At 55.5% G+C, this 16,183-nt stretch overlaps 2 protein-coding genes across 3 annotated transcripts; one reads left to right on the forward strand and one right to left on the reverse strand.

Moving 5' to 3' along the window:
• The first annotated feature begins 457 nt into the window (after positions 1-457).
• On the forward strand, positions 458-5,377 carry NAGS (N-acetylglutamate synthase). Of its 2 annotated transcripts, XM_067716175.1 has the most exons (7): positions 458-902; positions 1,469-1,743; positions 1,858-2,071; positions 2,372-2,552; positions 3,106-3,277; positions 3,376-3,558; positions 4,762-5,377. In XM_067716175.1, the coding sequence occupies exons 1-7, from the start codon at positions 477-479 to the stop codon at positions 4,913-4,915; spliced, it is 1,605 nt and encodes a 534-aa protein (XP_067572276.1). In that variant the 5' UTR covers positions 458-476; the 3' UTR covers positions 4,916-5,377. The 2 variants fall into 2 exon arrangements, with proteins under 2 accessions (XP_067572276.1, XP_067572277.1); XM_067716176.1 differs by lacking the exon at positions 3,376-3,558.
• Positions 5,378-6,330: 953 nt separating this feature from the next.
• On the reverse strand, positions 6,331-10,195 carry TMEM101 (transmembrane protein 101). Its single transcript, XM_067716230.1, has 4 exons — positions 9,625-10,195; positions 9,118-9,298; positions 8,099-8,245; positions 6,331-7,380 (listed from the first exon to the last, which is right to left on the reverse strand). The coding sequence occupies exons 1-4, from the start codon at positions 9,759-9,761 to the stop codon at positions 7,072-7,074; spliced, it is 774 nt and encodes a 257-aa protein (XP_067572331.1). The 5' UTR covers positions 9,762-10,195; the 3' UTR covers positions 6,331-7,071.
• Between the last annotated feature and the right edge of the window lie 5,988 nt (positions 10,196-16,183).

Raw genomic sequence — 16,183 nt, forward strand, 5'->3', positions numbered from 1 at the left:
AATTTTAAAATTAAGAAGTTCATTTTTAACAGGACAGAGGCATCCCCGCCCTCCACGCTTTCACTCTTCCCCCACCTCTCCCCCCAGTCTCCTCCCTCAGCCAGGCGTCAACTGCAACCTGCTCTCCCCTCTTGCCCTAATCAGACTCCCCCTTAATCATTCAAGACCCCGCAGAGCGCCAAATCCACCTGTGGGTCCCCTGAGCCCTTCCTGGAACCGGCCTTGGCAGCAAATTAAAGACACCCAGCCACCGTTTATCTCTGCCTCGTGACTCTCCCTAGTGGGTTCCATCCCCCCACCCCAGGGGCGGGGATCCTGTCGGCGCCGCCTTCTGACCCATGGCCTGACCCTCCTCAAACGCACCCGGAGGCGACTCCGCGGCCCCCGTCGGCGCCCCGCCGTAGGTTAAGAGGCCCCCAGAGCCAGGAGCTCTGGACAGACGGTCACTTTTGGGGGGGCGAGCTGGTTTGGTTGTCATGGCGACGGCGCGGTTGGCCTGGGCCCTGCGGGCCGCCCCTGCGGGCGGGAGGCTGCGCAGCCCCCAAGGCACTGGGGGCGCCCGGAGGCTCAGCGGCAGCACGTGGCGGCGGGCGGCCAGGGGCACCAGCCCGGGACGCCGGCTCAGCACCGCCTGGGCGCCGGCCCAGCCCGCCCAAGAGGAGGCCGAGGGCGCCGTGTACGACATCCACTCGCCTGCAGCGGAGGAGCCGTCGTGGACACTGCCCCCCGCGCCCCCGGTGTCCCCCGACTCCCCCGGGCCCCCGGCCGGCCGCTCGCTGGTGCAGCGGGACATCCAGACCTTCCTGAACCAGTGTGGGGCCAGCCCCGGGGAGGCGCGCCACTGGCTCACGCAGTTCCAGACCTGCCACCACTCCGCGGACAGGCCCTTTGCCGTCATCGAGGTGAGAGAGCCCGGCGTCGGCCGGGTCACAGACAGGGGACGGGGGTTGTGTAGCGACGTTTTGCCAGGCATGGCAGGAATACGGACTCTGGGCAGCGGAGCCAGGAAGGGGCTCGACGGAGCCCAGACGAGCGCCTGGGACTGCGCGAGGCTGTGCGCTCCTCGAAAAGTCTCGCGCCCAGCCCGGGTGAGGAGCCTCGGGTCCCCAGCCCGTCAAACGTGATGCACCAGAGAAGTCCTCCCAACCTGGGCGCAGTTAGGGGTTCAGTTGGCAGTTAGGGAACCTGGATAGAAGCCGCCTGCGTCACCCCTCCCCCTATGGTGTCCTACAGTCCAAGGTCGCAGGGAGGAGCGGAGGGAGGAACACTAGTGTGAGATAAGAGGATGGCAAGACCCAACGGGGCAAAGGGCGAAGCAGGTGGGCGCAGGTGGCCAGAAATGGAGCCTGACAGCTCCTGGGCAGGGTGGGGGCCCCGAGAGGGCCCTGAGGACCCGGCTGTAGGAGCAAGCGGGTGCAGCAGGAGTCAGGGCCGGTGTCGTGCCCGTTGAACGCCCACTCCTCCGCAGGTGGACGAGGAGGTGCTCAAGTGCCCTAAGGCCGTATCCAGCCTGGCCTTCGCCCTGGCCTTCCTGCAGCGTATGGACATGAAGCCCCTGGTGGTCCTGGGGCTGCCCGCTCCCACGGCACCCTCGGGCTGTCTTTCCTTCTGGGAGGCCAAGGCACAGCTTGCCCAGAGATGCAAGGTGCTGGTGGACGCCCTGCGGCATAATGCCGCCACTGCCGTGCCTTTTTTTGGCGGCGGGTCGGTGCTGGGCGCTGCTGAGCCAGCCCCTCATGCCAGGTTAGTGCTGACCCTGCGTGCCCCTGCGTCCTCAGATCACGCTACTCCACCCGTCCAGCCCCAGACCCGCGGGTCCTGGAGGCAACCTCCTTGAGCACCACGTCTGGCCCCCAGCTATGGCGGCATCGTCTCGGTGGAGACCGACCTACTACAGTGGTGCCTGGAGTCGAGCAGCATCCCCATCCTGTGCCCCATCGGGGAGACGGCCGCCCGCCGCTCCGTGCTCCTGGACTCACTGGAGGTGACCGCGTCCCTGGCCAAGGCGCTGCGGCCCACCAAAATCATCTTCCTCAATACCACGGGCGGTCTGCACGACAGCAGTAACAAGGTGTGTCTCCTCCTTTTGGACCCCACTCCCCGCGACTCTGCGCCAGGCTGAGCCCCTCTCTTAGGTCCCCTGCACGCCTCCCAGACGGGCCCCAGAGTCACTCTCTCTCCAGCCGCCTGAGTCGGAAATGGAGTGTCAGGGAAGGACTCAGCCTATGGTGCTCAGATCTGAGTCCCTTACTGGCCAAGGACTTCGGGAGGAAGTAAGGGAAAAGGGGTCAGTGAGGAGAGGTCCGTGGGGCGGGGGCACAGTCCTTGTCCGGCTGCAGGTCGGAGGCTCACCCCCTCGTCCTGGACACAGGTCCTGAGTAACGTGAACTTGCCCGCCGACCTGGACCTAGTGAACAACGCCGAGTGGGTGAGCACCAAAGAACGGCAGCAGATTCGGCTCATCGTAGACGTGCTCAGCCGCCTGCCTCACCACTCCTCGGCCGTCATCACCGACGCCAGCACGCTGCTCACCGAGCTCTTCAGCAACAAGGGTGAGGGCCGGGGCGGGGGGTGCGCCGGGGTTTGGGGAGCCAGGAGAAGCGGCTTCCTCTCCAGACAGTAAAGGCTTCCTGCTCTTGCCAAACCTAGGGGAGGTGAGCAAGGAGGTGGACGGCCCTGGGCTAGAACTTGGGTGGAACTAGACAGATGGGAGGGACTTGGGTGGGTGGGAGGAACCACAGACCCAGCGGAACCAAGTGGAATGGACAGAGCTAGGAAACGTGGGCGGGGTTTGGACGGGTGGGCGGGACCAGGGGCGGGGGAGGGCAAGGGTAGGCGGGACTAGGAGAGGTAGGTGGGACTACAGGCGATAGGCGGAACTTGAGGGACAAACTGCCTGGGGAAAAAGCAAATCCCTGAATGAAAATCGCGCATAAATCTATGCAGATCTTAGGAAGCGTCTCACTATGGAGAGCTCCCAAAGAGAGTAATTGCCCCACTATTCCCTGTCCTATCTGGAATCCCCATCAGGCTGCGCAAACGGAGGAGCGGAGGGGACCTGGATCTCGGGCCGAACTCACCCCTCCTCCTCCATCCCACCCCCAGGGTCCGGGACGCTGTTCAAGAACGCCGAGCGGATGCTGCGAGTGCGCAGCCTGGACAACCTGGACCAGGGCCTCCTAGTGAACCTGGTCAACGTCAGCTTCGGCAAAAAGCTCCGGGACGACTACTTGGCCTCGCTGCGCCCGAGGTTGCACTCTGTCTACGTCTCTGAGGGGTGAGCCTGCGGGCCCCAGAGGGCAGGGACCAAGGGACAGAGCCGGGGAGCTTTGGACCAAGGAGAGGTCCCAGCCTGCCTCTCCCCCGCTGCGCCAGGTACAACGCGGCTGCCATTCTGACCACGGAGCCTGTACTTGGGGGCACCCCGTATCTAGACAAGTTTGTGGTGAGCTCCAGCCGCCAGGGCCAAGGCTCCGGCCAGATGCTGTGGGAGCGCCTGCGGCGGGACCTGCAGACGCTTTTCTGGCGCTCCCGGGTCACCAACCCCATCAATCCCTGGTAGGTCCCGCCCCTCCCGGCTCTGGGCTGGGCCCCGCCCCCACTCTCCTCTCCAGCTCTGGCCAGCTACGCCCCGGGGACCACCAGCCAGGAAGGCTGGGCCTCCCCTTCTTTCATTAGCCATTCTTCCCCAAGGGAAATGGCCCGCTCAGTGTGGCCCCACATTCCCCAGGGAGTGGACCACACACGGAGCCTGAGATTTCCCTAGAGGCAGAGCACACTTAACCCGGCTCTGCCCGGCTAGGGTAGATTCCTTGAAGACAGTCTCCACCCGGGAAGCAGCCTGCCTCTCCCAGGGTCTGCAGAAATCCAGCACCTCAGGGCTCTATTCCAGGCCGAGTTGCCAAGCTCCGACCCCAGGCCCACTGCATCTCCAGTGGAACACTCCCTCCTCTCTTTCCTTCTGCAGTTATCACCTCATCCCCCACTACTCTGCTCTGTGGGCACCAAGAAGTGAACAGGAACCCCTCCCCGGGCTGCACAGCCAAGGCAGTGTGCAGAGAGCAAAAGAGGGCCTCACTCTAACCCTCCTAGCTGTGTGACTCTGGCTAGTTAGCTAACTTCTCTGAGCCTTAGCTGCTTCTCTGTGAAAAAAGCATACCACCACCAGGCTATTGGCTAATGCTATAAGGATAAAATCAGATTACACACCACAGGTCCTAGCAGAGTGTCCAGCATGTACAGGCATACCCCAGAGATATTGCCAGTTCGGTTCCAGACCTCCACAATAAAGTGAATATTGCAATAAAGTCAATCACATGAATTTTTTGGTTTCCGAATATATATAAAAGTTATGTTTACACTATACTGTAGTCTATTAAGTGTGCAATAGCATTATGTCTTAAAAAAAAGTGTATATACCTTAATTTTAAAATACTTTTATTGCTAAAAACTGCTAACCATCACTTGAACTTTCAGTGAATAATCACCTATTTGCTGGTGAAGGGTCTGAAATATTGCAAGAATTACCAAAATGCAACACAGAGATACGAAGTGAGCAAGTGCTGTTGGAAAAATTACCCTGATAGACTTGCTCCACACAGGGTTTCCACAAACCTTTAATTTGTAAAAAACGTAGTACCTGCAAAGCACAATAAAGTGAAGCGCAATAAAACGAGGTATGCCTGTAGTAGGTCCTCAGAAAATGAACCAGTGAGCAGTGAGCGCTGGCCTTGCCTAAAACCTGTCTCCCACCTCCACCAGGTACTTCAAGCACAGCGATGGCAGCTTCTCCAACAAGCAGTGGATCTTCTTCTGGTTTGGCCTAGCCGACATCCGGGACTCTTACGAGCTGGTCAACCACGCCAAGGGGCTGCCAGACTCCTTCTGCAAGCCAGCTTCTGACCCAGGCAGCTGACCCTCTCTACCAGCCCTGCAGGCCCTGGGACAGCCAGGGTGGACCAAAAGCCATGCCTGCTGAAGGTGACCCGAGGCAGCCACAGGCCGGACCAGGCTTGTTGGCTGAGTGAGCTGCAGAGAAGGCAGCAGCCCCTACTCTACCCTGCCCAGAGGGGGGCACCCAAGTGAGGACAAGTGCAGGAAGGAGAAGGGCCTGCCCAAGACCCCCTCCTTGCTCCAAAGCCACAACCAGATGGCCTTGAATTTTCAGTGTAGGGATTTGGGGGGAGGAGGGCTTGCCTTTGAGGGCTCTACTCAAGGCTTGAGGGTGGGCCAGTGTCTGTGGTCTCTGTGCTGTTTTGAGGCTCCCTTGCCCAAAATATCACCCACATCTGCCTGATATTCTACCATTCGTTTTAGTTCCTTCGGGTCTTGCAACTTTTCAGGAGACCTTGATTAAAATGCAAATACTTGTCTGAAAGTCAGCTCACACTTGAAAGGAAATTAGCAGTGACCCTCTGGAAACAAGATGTTGAGGGCTGGGGAACCTCTTCCTAGAGGGAAGAGAGGAGCTAAATGAGGCCGAGGCCCCCAGATGAATGCTGCCACCACCTCCCTCCCCCAGCTGTCAGCAGTCCCGAGAGACTCCCCTACCCCTTAGTTAGGAAACATCTTCCATGCCACAGACCAGACTGACAGTAGCCCCAGCTCCCTTTCCAGGCAGGGCTCAGGGCCAAGCCCAGACTTGGATGTTTTCCCCTGGGCCCCCCTGGAGGTTGTGTCTCCATCTTTGCAGGAAGAGAACATCTCAGACGGGTAGGAGTCCAAAGCCTGAGGTTTCATTTCACATTTCTGTCCCCCACCGTGTGCCAGGAACCATACTGGCTGCTGGGGCTACTTTCTGTCAGGAGGTGTGCGGACGAGTAGGGAGAGGGTCACCATGGCGCACACACGGGGCTGCTGTGACACAACCCACCCCCAAGAGAGGGCTGGTGTCCCGTACATATCTGGGCGTGGGCATCAGACAGACCTGACCTGGAACCCAGCTCTGTGGCCTGAGGCAAGCTGCTCACCTTCTCTGAGCCTCCATTTCCTCACCTGTGAAATGAAAACTCCTCAGCCTCATAGTGACACTTATCAGTTCTCTCCCTCCAGCTGCCCTCACCAAAGGTTTCTTCGAAAAGACCTGGCACCAAATGGGGAGGAAAAGCTAAGCCACGAGAGGGACTGAAGTGAAAGGTCAAAGCATATACCACAGGGAGCATTCGGAGACTTGAAAAGAGAGCCAAAGGACTGTGGGAACTCTCAGAACAGGGGCAAGATCATGGGCGGATCAAGGTGGGGCTTAACCAGATATGGTATTTCAAGAAACCCGAGATCAATCCCAGCCAATGGCTAAGTGCCCCGTGGGGAGAACAGAGAAGCAAAGCCAAATGTCTATATAAAATGTTTATTTTCGGAGGACTGTGTGGTCTGGTGTTTGGGCGGGCACTCACCTCCACCAGGCCAACCACGGAGCTGGAAACAGAAGGCCAGAGGCAGGAAGCTGGCTGCTGCCTGTCCCACCCCTGCAAACCCCAGAGTAAACTGGGGCCTGCTCTACCCTCAAGGTGGGTGACAGCTAGTGCTGTTTCTGCCCCAGCACACCCTGAGAGCCCACATGACTTCCGTGGTGCCCGGCCCCTCTGCTCCTCCTGGGCCTGAGCCACGTGTCAACGTGCACACTCACTCGCTCTCAGTCTCAGAAAAGCACTGCGGAGCCTAGCTACATCTGCCAGGTTCAAAAAGGGCTGTTTCACATTGGCTCTCTTCCGGTTCTCCTCTGTCTCCCACTCTCAGTACCCCACCCTAGCCCTGCCTTACTCCCTTCCCTGGGACAGGAGACCCAAGGGAGCAGCTGGCCTCAGCTCTCCTCATAACAAACAGGAAAAAGAAACCTGTAAGGCAGAGTCATCAGGGCTCCCACCTCACCAAGGCCCAAGCCCAGGAACTGGGGAAGAGACCTGCCTCTTACCAACACACGCACACACATGCGTACGCACACACATGCACACAACGCAAGTGATCAAACAAACAGACCAAAAAGCATAAGTAAACATAACTGGGCCAGCAAGGAGGAAGGTAGGGTAGCCCTCACTGGCTCCCTGCACCCATCTCAGACTCCCGCTGTGCAACTCAGCCGTCGGTGGCCAGGATGACAGCGGCCCCAAAGATGCCCACGCTCTCTCCAAGGAGCTTCATCTGGTTCCAGAACTCAACACGCCGCGTGTTATGCCAGTAGGCAACGTTGCCATCAATGAGCAGCATAACCGGGGGCAGCAGAACAGCCAAGATCTGGGCAGCCAGGGTCACGTAGTAGCCTGACAGGAAAGCCAGGGCCAGGACGCCATACAGCACGAAGAAGAGCTGGATCATCAGCTCCCCACCCGGGAGATGGTTCAGGTACGCCAGCCGGTCCTCCTTGCTGTGCTGCAGCGAGTAGGCCTAGAGACACACCATCCTCTAAGGCTCTCCAACAGGCTGAGGAGCCTGTCTGGGTAAGGCCACCCCTGGCATGCAAGCAGCCCCTACAAGGTGGGCTTCTGACTCCCCTCTCAGACTTGGGGCTTTCGGAAAGTAAAGCCTGTGTCTCCCCATCTGACTAGGGAGCTCCATGGGGTTAGGACCTCTGTCTCTCCTCACTCTGGGGTCTCAGAAGGGAGGAGGTTCCACGGTCAGACCGGGGCTCTCACCTCTGAATACAGAGCTCTGCACATGGGAGATGGTGCCCAGCAACTAAGATGAAGCCAAGTGACTTGGGGCCTGTTCACGTCCCCATCCACACTGGCCTCCCCGAGCACCAGGGAGGACATAACTGGCTACACTAGGCAGCCCCATCAGCTCTAAGTGGCAGAGTCCCATCTGGGACCTGAACTCTACCCAACCTCTCCTTTGTCCCCTCTCCCAGTCCTCTGGGGGCTGAAGCCATGAGAGGACCCGTCCCGCTTGCTCTTCTGGCTCTCAGGCTTGGGACTGAAGGGTCAACCCATCCTCTTCTCTCCCCAGTGGCAATAATGCCGGAAGAAGGGCCTCTCGGCCAGGTCTCAGGCACTTGAAGGGCCCCCGAGGCCCAGAATTTGGCAGGGGCCACTGCCGGGAGCCAGGCACGGGCTCACTTCTCACTCCCAGTCAGGCACCTCCAGCCCACAGTCCCCCAACCTACCACGCAGATGAGGTAGATGCCCAGGAAGACCTGGCCGGTGGACTGGAGGGAACGGCTGCGGGGTTTCCGACGGTACAGCTCCCCAGCACCGCTGGCCAGCACAAGAAAGCCACCGATGATGGCAACTGTGCGAGAGTACATACGGACCTAGGCCGAGGTGAGGGGACCCCAGTCAGGACCTGAAGCCACCACACTTCTCCTGGCTTCCCGGAGCGCAGAACTGCCCATCTCTATACATCCCATTCCACCTGATGCACCCTCTTACCATTTCCAAGTGTGGTGGGCAGGTAGAGCAGAGATAGGTAATTTTTTTTTACCAGAAGTAGAAACGGAGGCCCAGAGGGGTTAATAAAATTGTCCAAGGTCCTACAGAAAGTAAGTGGCAGAACCCAGATACCAAGCGTTGCCCCCCTCCCCACCCCCAGGTCTGCACACTCGAAGCCCAATGTTCTTTTTGCTATATAGTATACGCTGTTCCATAACTAACCATTGATCTCACTGTCCTATAGCAGCTATTCACACATCTGCCTCCCCTGTTGGACTGACAGTCCACTCCTTGCGGGTAATGCCTTGGTCCAGGCTTATCTCCAAGCCTGTAGTGCCTGGCACAGGTCCTGGCATCTACAGGCTTAAATGCTGCCCTAGGATTAGATAAATTTCATAAAATCGGTTGGGTGGACCAGGTACTCTCTAAGGTCCCTTTTGCCCTAAGAGTCTGAGATAACTAATGGTTTAAAGGGTTCTGGGAACCAGGTGACCTGGGTTCTGGTCACACCTGTAATGCTAACTGTGGTGTAACTTTGGGAAAGTCTGTTTTGCATCTCTGGACCTCAGTTTCCACACTCTGAAGGGGAGGTTTGCGTGGTGTCTAAGGTCTGTAATAACCTCTACGCGCCTGGGGGTTCAGCCTTTCCAGGCTTCGCACTGTGCTCCTGGATAGCACCAGGCATCGCCCAACTGTCCCGGGCATTGGCTCCCCAACACCCCAGCGAAGTCCCACTTAGGGCCGAGGCGCTCACCTTCAGCCAGTCCCCGTAGTGGACGTAGCCCCCGATGTAGGCGGCGTAGGTACTAATGGCCAGCTGGAGTGCGGCCCCCAGAGCGAACCAGCGCCGCTTCACTCCAAAGGACATGAAGCTAGCGCACAGCACGGCCGCCCCCATGTCGAAGTACAGGTAGGGCACTGGGATGTCGGGCTTCCTGCGAGCCGGGAGGGGGGAAGGAACGAGGACAGCATGAAGCACAGAAGGAAGCGGGGAAAAGAGCCTTGAGACCCCTTAGGTTCCCGCAAGCTCCACTGCTTCCCCAAACCGGCGGCCCCTCTCATAGCTAGGACCCCCCCACACTCCGCTCCACGCCCACCTTGCTCCGGACCAGAGTCCCCAACAAGTCCAAGGTCCCAATTCCTCCCAGTCCAAGGGTCCCAACTTCTGGGCCGCAACTTCTTCCCCACCTCACCGCACCCTCGTTGCTGGGACAGGCCGGACCGCCCCCACCGCGTTCGGCGGCCGCGCGGGCCTGCTCACCGGCGCGCCTCGGCCCTCTCAGCGTACAGCATGAGCTGGCTGAAGCAGCCCCAGAACGGGCAGCGTGTGAGCAACACCGAACCCAACTGCATGATCAGCTGCAGCATCCACCGTCGCGAACCTATCTTCGACGCCATCTTGAGGAAGGGCAGTCCGCCGCGGCCTCACCCCGCGGCCCAGGAGGCCGGCGCGAGGACGCGACGCACAACTTCCGGCTCTCGCGGGGTTTTTTTCCCCCACTTCCGTCAGGAAACAAAGCTCTCGCTCTCTAGTTCTGGACCGAAGGAAGTGTTCTAGCTGCAGGGTTGTCTTTCCTTCTGCCCATGGAGGCTCAAGGGTCCCTTCTTGTAGCTGCAAAGTTGAAAACTAGAGTAGAGGAAGGAACAGTAAGCGAACTAGCCTTTGAATGCAGCTAAACTTAGGCTCCAACCCCTAATGCAACCCTGTGACTTTGGGCATATCGCTACACTTTCCAAGATTCATCTGGGAAACGGAGATGACGCCTATCTCACAGGGTTGTTGTGAGGTTTAAATGTGACAGTGTTGGTTCGAACACATAGTAGGGGTTCAATAAATGGTACACAACACACACCCCAGAGGAAATCCCTCTGCTTCTGTTAAAGCTGAAAGTAGAAGGTTTTCCCCATAATTCAGAAAGACACATGCACCCCAATGTTCATTGCAGCACTACTTACAGTAGCCAGGACATGGAAGCAACCTAGCCAGGACATGTCCATCAACAGAGGAATGGATAAAGAAGATGCGGTACATATATACAATGGAATATTACTCAGCCATAAAAAGGAACAAAATTGGGTCATTTGTAGAGACATGGATGGACCGAGAAACTGTTAAGAGTCTTTACAGAATGAAGTAAGTCAGAAAAACAAATATCATATATTAACGCATATATGTGGAATCTGAAAAAATTGGTATAGATGAACTTATTTACAAAGCAGAAATAGAGACACAGATGTACAGAACAAACATATGGATACCAAGGGGGAAAGGAGGGGGTATGATGAATTGGAAGACTGAGATTGACATATATACACTATTGATACTACGTATAAAACAGATAACTAATGAGAACCTACTGTATAGCACAGGGAACTCTACTCAATGCTCTGTGGTGACCTAAATGAGAAGGAAAACCAAAAAAGGGGGATATATGTATACACATAGCTGATTCACTTTGCTGTACAGTAGAAACTAACACAATATTGTAAAGCAACTATACTCCAATAAAAGTTAAAAAAAAAAAAAAAAAGAGGTTTTCCTAAGAGCCACTTGTAGAGAAGTGTGATCTTGGTCTGGCTTCCTTCTGTCCCCTGAGAGAAGAGAGATCTGATGTGGACATATGGGACAACTCAGGCAGTCCATTTCTCCAGCTCCGACGCTCCCACTCTAGCCCAAACTACCACCTTTTGTCAGTTTAGCTGCACCAGGTTTCCAACTGGTCTTCCCCACTTCTCCTTTTGTGCTGTCTGTTCTTAGTTCCTCTATTTTATGTTCTCATAACCAAAAGGCACCCTTCCTTTGAATCAGCACAGTGGCAATTATATATTTGTGATTTTTTTGTTGTCATTGATGACAAGATTAACACTAGACTGTGAGCTCCATGAGGGCAAGGACAGTGTCTGGTTTCTGTTTACAATTATATCCTCCGGGCCTAGTAGACAGGATGCATTCAGGAAATGTGTGCCGAACAGATAAATAAATGAAAAGGTGTTACTGCTATTTCTTGCCTGAGGAATCATTTGCTGAATAAGTAAATGAGCAAAAGTTCTGGACACTCTGGGATTGCCACCACAAAGCCACCCCCACCTATCTTCCTGCACACCCCACCACCACCCTGCAACATACAAATTCATCTTCTGATATTCAAGTTAAGACTCTACAAGCACTTCCACAAGGCCATTTAATTCAGTTTTCATTCCCTGGGAAAGGGGCCTCCTGCCCAAGAAACATTTCTGACAATATGAATTTAAAATTCCCAATCAGCCAGTGAAAGCTTGGGACAACAAAACACCTTTTCACATCTAATTTCTTACAAAGTCACTAGGATAAAGCCTGGGTATGTGAGAAGGGATGTATCCAGGCAGAAAACTAGGGAATGAGATTGTGTGATTGCGGGGTGGGAAGACGCCAGTCAAGGGGAATGAGAAAAAAGACTGGGTTAAAGGTCATTTTGCCTTCCCCTCCCACCCCTCCCACCCCCTACCACATGAGGCAAGTTTTCTTCACCAAAATGCAGGCACATACTACAGAATCAACTTTCCAACTGATTTTCTTTTTCCAATCTCCTCACCCAACCCCGATTCAAACGGGACAAGACGCACAGCCATCGGGAAGGAGCTAAGGTGTTGAGAACTGGGATAGTGTACATCCACAAGATAGTTCTAGGAGCCTGCCTGGGTTGTGCCCACGGGAACAGTACCCTTACCCCACCTCCATCATAACTTTAGCAACCAGTTTCTGATCAAGTCCCCAACAGCAGAGGCCAGGGACATGTGTGAGGAAGGGGAAGGAGATGAGGATTAATGCTTTCCTTGTACCCATCCCACCCCAGTTCCCTCTGGTCTTCAGTTTCTACCTTTTAGTGTCCTCTTCCCCAAAGAAGTGTTGAGGACTAGGGGCCAGATCCCTCTTTTTCTAGGGCTGGAAAAGATGGCATTGTGCTAGATCGGGGGAAATACGTGAGGAGGGTGGTTGGCCCTCGGCCCTGAGAGATGAACACAGCCATTTCTCTCCCCTCCCACCATTCCTCCCACCCTGCCTGGGCAGACAACTGAGCCCCGAAGACTTCTAAGGACCATCCCTTTTCCTCTCTCACAGCTTCATCTTCTCCCCCTCCTCCAGCTGCCTCTCTAGAGGGCTCCCCTGCTCTCCAGTTCTCCTGGGGCCCCACCTGCACTTGCACTCAACCATGACCACAGCCACATTGACTAGAATGGTGCCCGATACCTAGCCAAGGCAGAGCTGGGGCTCCGCACTGCTTAGCACTGCCCCGCCAGCCGCCCAGGGCCACCACAAGTCATGCTACCCAGGTCAGCCACACACAAGCGCCACAGGCGGTCCAGCTTCCCAAAGGCCCACCGCAGGTCAGTCGCAGACCCAGGGGTTGCTGGTCAGCAGCAGCAGCATGCCTGCTGTCCGGATGCCCGCCACATCTTTAACTTGACATGCTGCAGCAGGCTGCCTACAATAGAGAGCTGGCCCAGCGCCTGCAGGGCTGCAAAGGCCTCAGCCTCCTGCTTGCTGACGTCGGTCCCAGCCAGAGAGCACCTCCAGGCTGGCGCCCCTGACTCGCTGTGCCGGTTCCCAGCCAGCCCTGCCCGCACAGGTGGAAGAGGCCCCTGGCTCCAGCAGTGCCCAGCTCAGCCCTGCTGTGTGGCTCAGGTGCAGCTGCCCCAAGTTTCCCAGGCCCCACAGGCTGCAGGGCTCCAGGGTAGCAAGCAGGTTGTGATAGGTCTAGACAGAGCAGAGAGCACAGGGTGATGGAAAAGTCTGGGCACAGGTGAGCCAGCTGGTATGGCTGAGGGCCAGATGCTCCAGGAAACCCAGGCCCCTCAGCCAGGGCTCCACCAGCCAGATCCCACGGGACACTGTGAGAAAGCAGCGGCACCACAGTCCCCACAGGCCCTGGAAGGAGCCACCTGCCAGGTGGCTGAGACTACTGTGGCTCAGCTCCAGGAGCTAAACGGTCAGGGAGCCTGGGAGGGGGCTGAGCAAGTGGAGGCCCCCACAGTCCACACAGTGCCCAAGGCTGGGCAGGTACATGGTGCTGGCCACGCTGCCGCCAGACTCCCAGCAAGGCCAATGCTACCATTGTGGCCACGGTCACCGTAAGGAAGGAGTGGCCACACCTGCCCCATCCTTGCCCCGTGACGGGCTGGAGTGAGGGTGGCACCGGGCCGTCATGGATGCTGAGAGCCCACGCCACCCTCCTCCACCCAGGAGCCCGGGGAAGCACGGTGATGCCAGGAAAGAAAAATACACGCAAACACCATTCAGAGGTCGCGCCATGTTGCCAGGTCCCCCAACATGGTCTCAAGGTCACCTTCCCTCCATCTCCCAAGATTTTACCTGCTACCTAGGCTTCTGGCAAAAGCCAAAATTTCAGCCTGAGACCCCAGCAACCAGATCCCCCAGCCCCAGACACCCGCCCCCCCATTCCATTATTCCTACTAGGATGACAGACAATCGAGGAAAGCGGCCTTTTTAATCCTCTCGACCTTTTTTACTCACACTCCACACCCCACCTCACTTATTTCCCACACGATCGCAGGAGAAACGCTGCCTTCTCCTACAAGAAGAGCTTCAGCTAGATCCTGGCCTAATTTGGCCACTGAGGTCAGGGACTCAGGCGGAAGCCCTGGGCACTCACATATATTCCTGGCACTACTTGCTGAGTGCAATCCCAGCCCAGGAATGGCAGAGGAAGCTCAGCTCTAGCTACCTGCCTTGCTGGCCTCCTGCCAGAGCCCCACCCCCCAAAGCAGGAGCAATCAGCTCTCAGGAAGCCATAATCCTGAGGGTGGGGATGGAGGACAGGTTGAGGAAATCTCCAAGGCCTTTTGGCCTTATATCCAGGGGAGCAGGACCCTGCCCTGCTTTTCTAAGAGCAGGTGTTCCCCCCTCCACCTCTTTCTCCCTTCTGGAGACCCAGGCCCTCCTCTACTTCTTGTCAGGATGGCAGCTGGAGGCCCCTTGGAGCCCTCCCTCAAGTGAGGAAGCAGCCAGGTGTCTCTTCTTTCATTCTTACTTCCTGCCTAAGACATCTGGACGCAAAGGAAGGGAATGCTCGCTCTTGTTCTCACTAGGCCAAAGGTCAAAGTACTCCACTCTGGCCTTCCAGGAGTACCCAGCATCTCCTTCTGAAACAGAGGGGTCTGGGGCCAGGGTACCCCGTGCTTCTGCCTTGCCCTGGGAGGCTAAACAAGTTACTTTCTCTCTAGGTTCCTGAGTGTGCTCACGAGCCCCACCCAGCAAACTCTTAAAGAGAATAATAATAATGGCCGTATGGAAGAGATGGTTACCAAGGGCCAGGCATCTCATTAAAGGCTTCATTTAATTCTCAACTAAGACACTCATTTCACAGATGCGGGAACTGATGCTTGGCAGGGCAAGGTAAGTTGCCAAGTCATACTGCTAACTAGTGGCAGAGGTGAAATCTGACATGACTCAGGCTTCTTTGAATCCAGGCAAGCGCCTAACCACTAAGCTACAAGGCCCCAAAGAGTGGGCCACTGTTTCCCATGCCAGCCAAACATGCCCCTAAGAAGTCAAGGTCCCAGGTGAATAATACAGATGATGCCCAGAATGGTAAGAGCAGCTGAGCCACCACCAACGTGGGAAATTAGTCTCGGCTTGTGGTTGATCAGACTTGAGCCCCTTTGAATTAATTCAAGTGTGATCTCGTTCAAGCAAATTATACCGGAAAAACTTGAGGAATCAGTCAATAATCTTTGAGAAAACATTACACACAGAGGGTTGCCAGAGACTAGAACTCAGCACAAGTTCCAGTTTTCAAAAGTCGATAAATGTAACAACAGTTAACAAAATTTAAAAAGAGCTCATGAAACAGGTAGTCTCATCAGTTACCGAAAGCATGATGGCCACTAGGTGCCCATGTGAGTCTACCCAAACAAGTTTATTTCCCTTTTTGGTAAGAGTTGTCATGTGGCTATCACAGACAAACATCTGGATCTTATTAAAGTCTCTCATGATATCCCTTTAGATAATATGAAAAGACAGTTTATAAAAACTGGAACACAACATTGGGATGGATAACTAGTATATTAGATTATAGCACCAAAATTTTTTAAAAGCTCTTAAGAGGCTGGAATAGTTGGCTAAAAATAAGCCATTTCACTGGAGAAGACAAGACAGCTCCCAGTCATATCTGCCTGTTTAGCTACTTCAGTGACCCTCACTCAAGGACATAAAGAGCAAGGACTAGAGTGCAGGAGACCGGAGCTCTAGCCTCAGTTCTAGAGCTGCTGCGTGGAGGACCAAACAGCGAGGTACAGCTATCACACGTTGCTTTTCAAAGTAATGAGCTCCCCATCAATGGAAGTGTTCGAGTAGGGGCAGCCTGTCAAGGATGCTATAAGAGTGGATATTTAAACTGGGAGGCAGTTTAAATATCCATACAAGCTCCAAAATCGTTGGCATTTCTCAGTGCTAGGATACCTGTGCTGAGCTTCGGACACCACACCTGGGCCACCCCTGGAACTAGAAGCATCCTGTCTAGAAGCACACTGTTCACACACTGCCTTCTGGAGTTACATGGCTGCATATCCTTCCATTAGCCAGTGCATGTGAATGACGGCACGACACTTTCATAAAGGTTAATCTGAGCAAGAACTGAACTGTATTTGACAGGAGCATGCATTGTAGGGGTCAAGGGACCACGGCTATAATCACTCCCCCTTGCAAACATCCTCAGCTGAATTCCCTTCTCCCACCACAGTACAGACCTGATAAACCTCCCATCCTGCTTATACCTAACCATCCACTCTCTGTGTCTACACCAAGTCACTCAATATGACTC

The sequence above is a fragment of the Pseudorca crassidens genome, chromosome 19 (genome assembly GCF_039906515.1).
Source record: "Pseudorca crassidens isolate mPseCra1 chromosome 19, mPseCra1.hap1, whole genome shotgun sequence".
NCBI lineage: Eukaryota > Metazoa > Chordata > Mammalia > Artiodactyla > Delphinidae > Pseudorca > Pseudorca crassidens.

Bases quoted from the DNA above. Each gene is read 5' to 3' on its own strand.
- NAGS (XM_067716175.1), top strand. From the start codon at position 477: ATGGCGACGGCGCGGTTGGCCTGGGCCCTGCGGGCCGCCCCTGCGGGC. The intron at 2,553-3,105 runs GTGAGGGCCGGG...TCCCACCCCCAG, and splicing joins CGAGCTCTTCAGCAACAAGG to GGTCCGGGACGCTGTTCAAG. The intron at 3,278-3,375 runs GTGAGCCTGCGG...CCGCTGCGCCAG, and splicing joins TCTGTCTACGTCTCTGAGGG to GTACAACGCGGCTGCCATTC.
- TMEM101 (XM_067716230.1), bottom strand. From the start codon at position 9,761: ATGGCGTCGAAGATAGGTTCGCGACGGTGGATGCTGCAGCTGATCATG. The intron at 9,299-9,624 runs GTGAGCAGGCCC...CCCGGCTCGCAG, and splicing joins GAGAGGGCCGAGGCGCGCCG to GAAGCCCGACATCCCAGTGC. The intron at 8,246-9,117 runs GTGAGCGCCTCG...ACCTCGGCCTAG, and splicing joins ACTACGGGGACTGGCTGAAG to GTCCGTATGTACTCTCGCAC.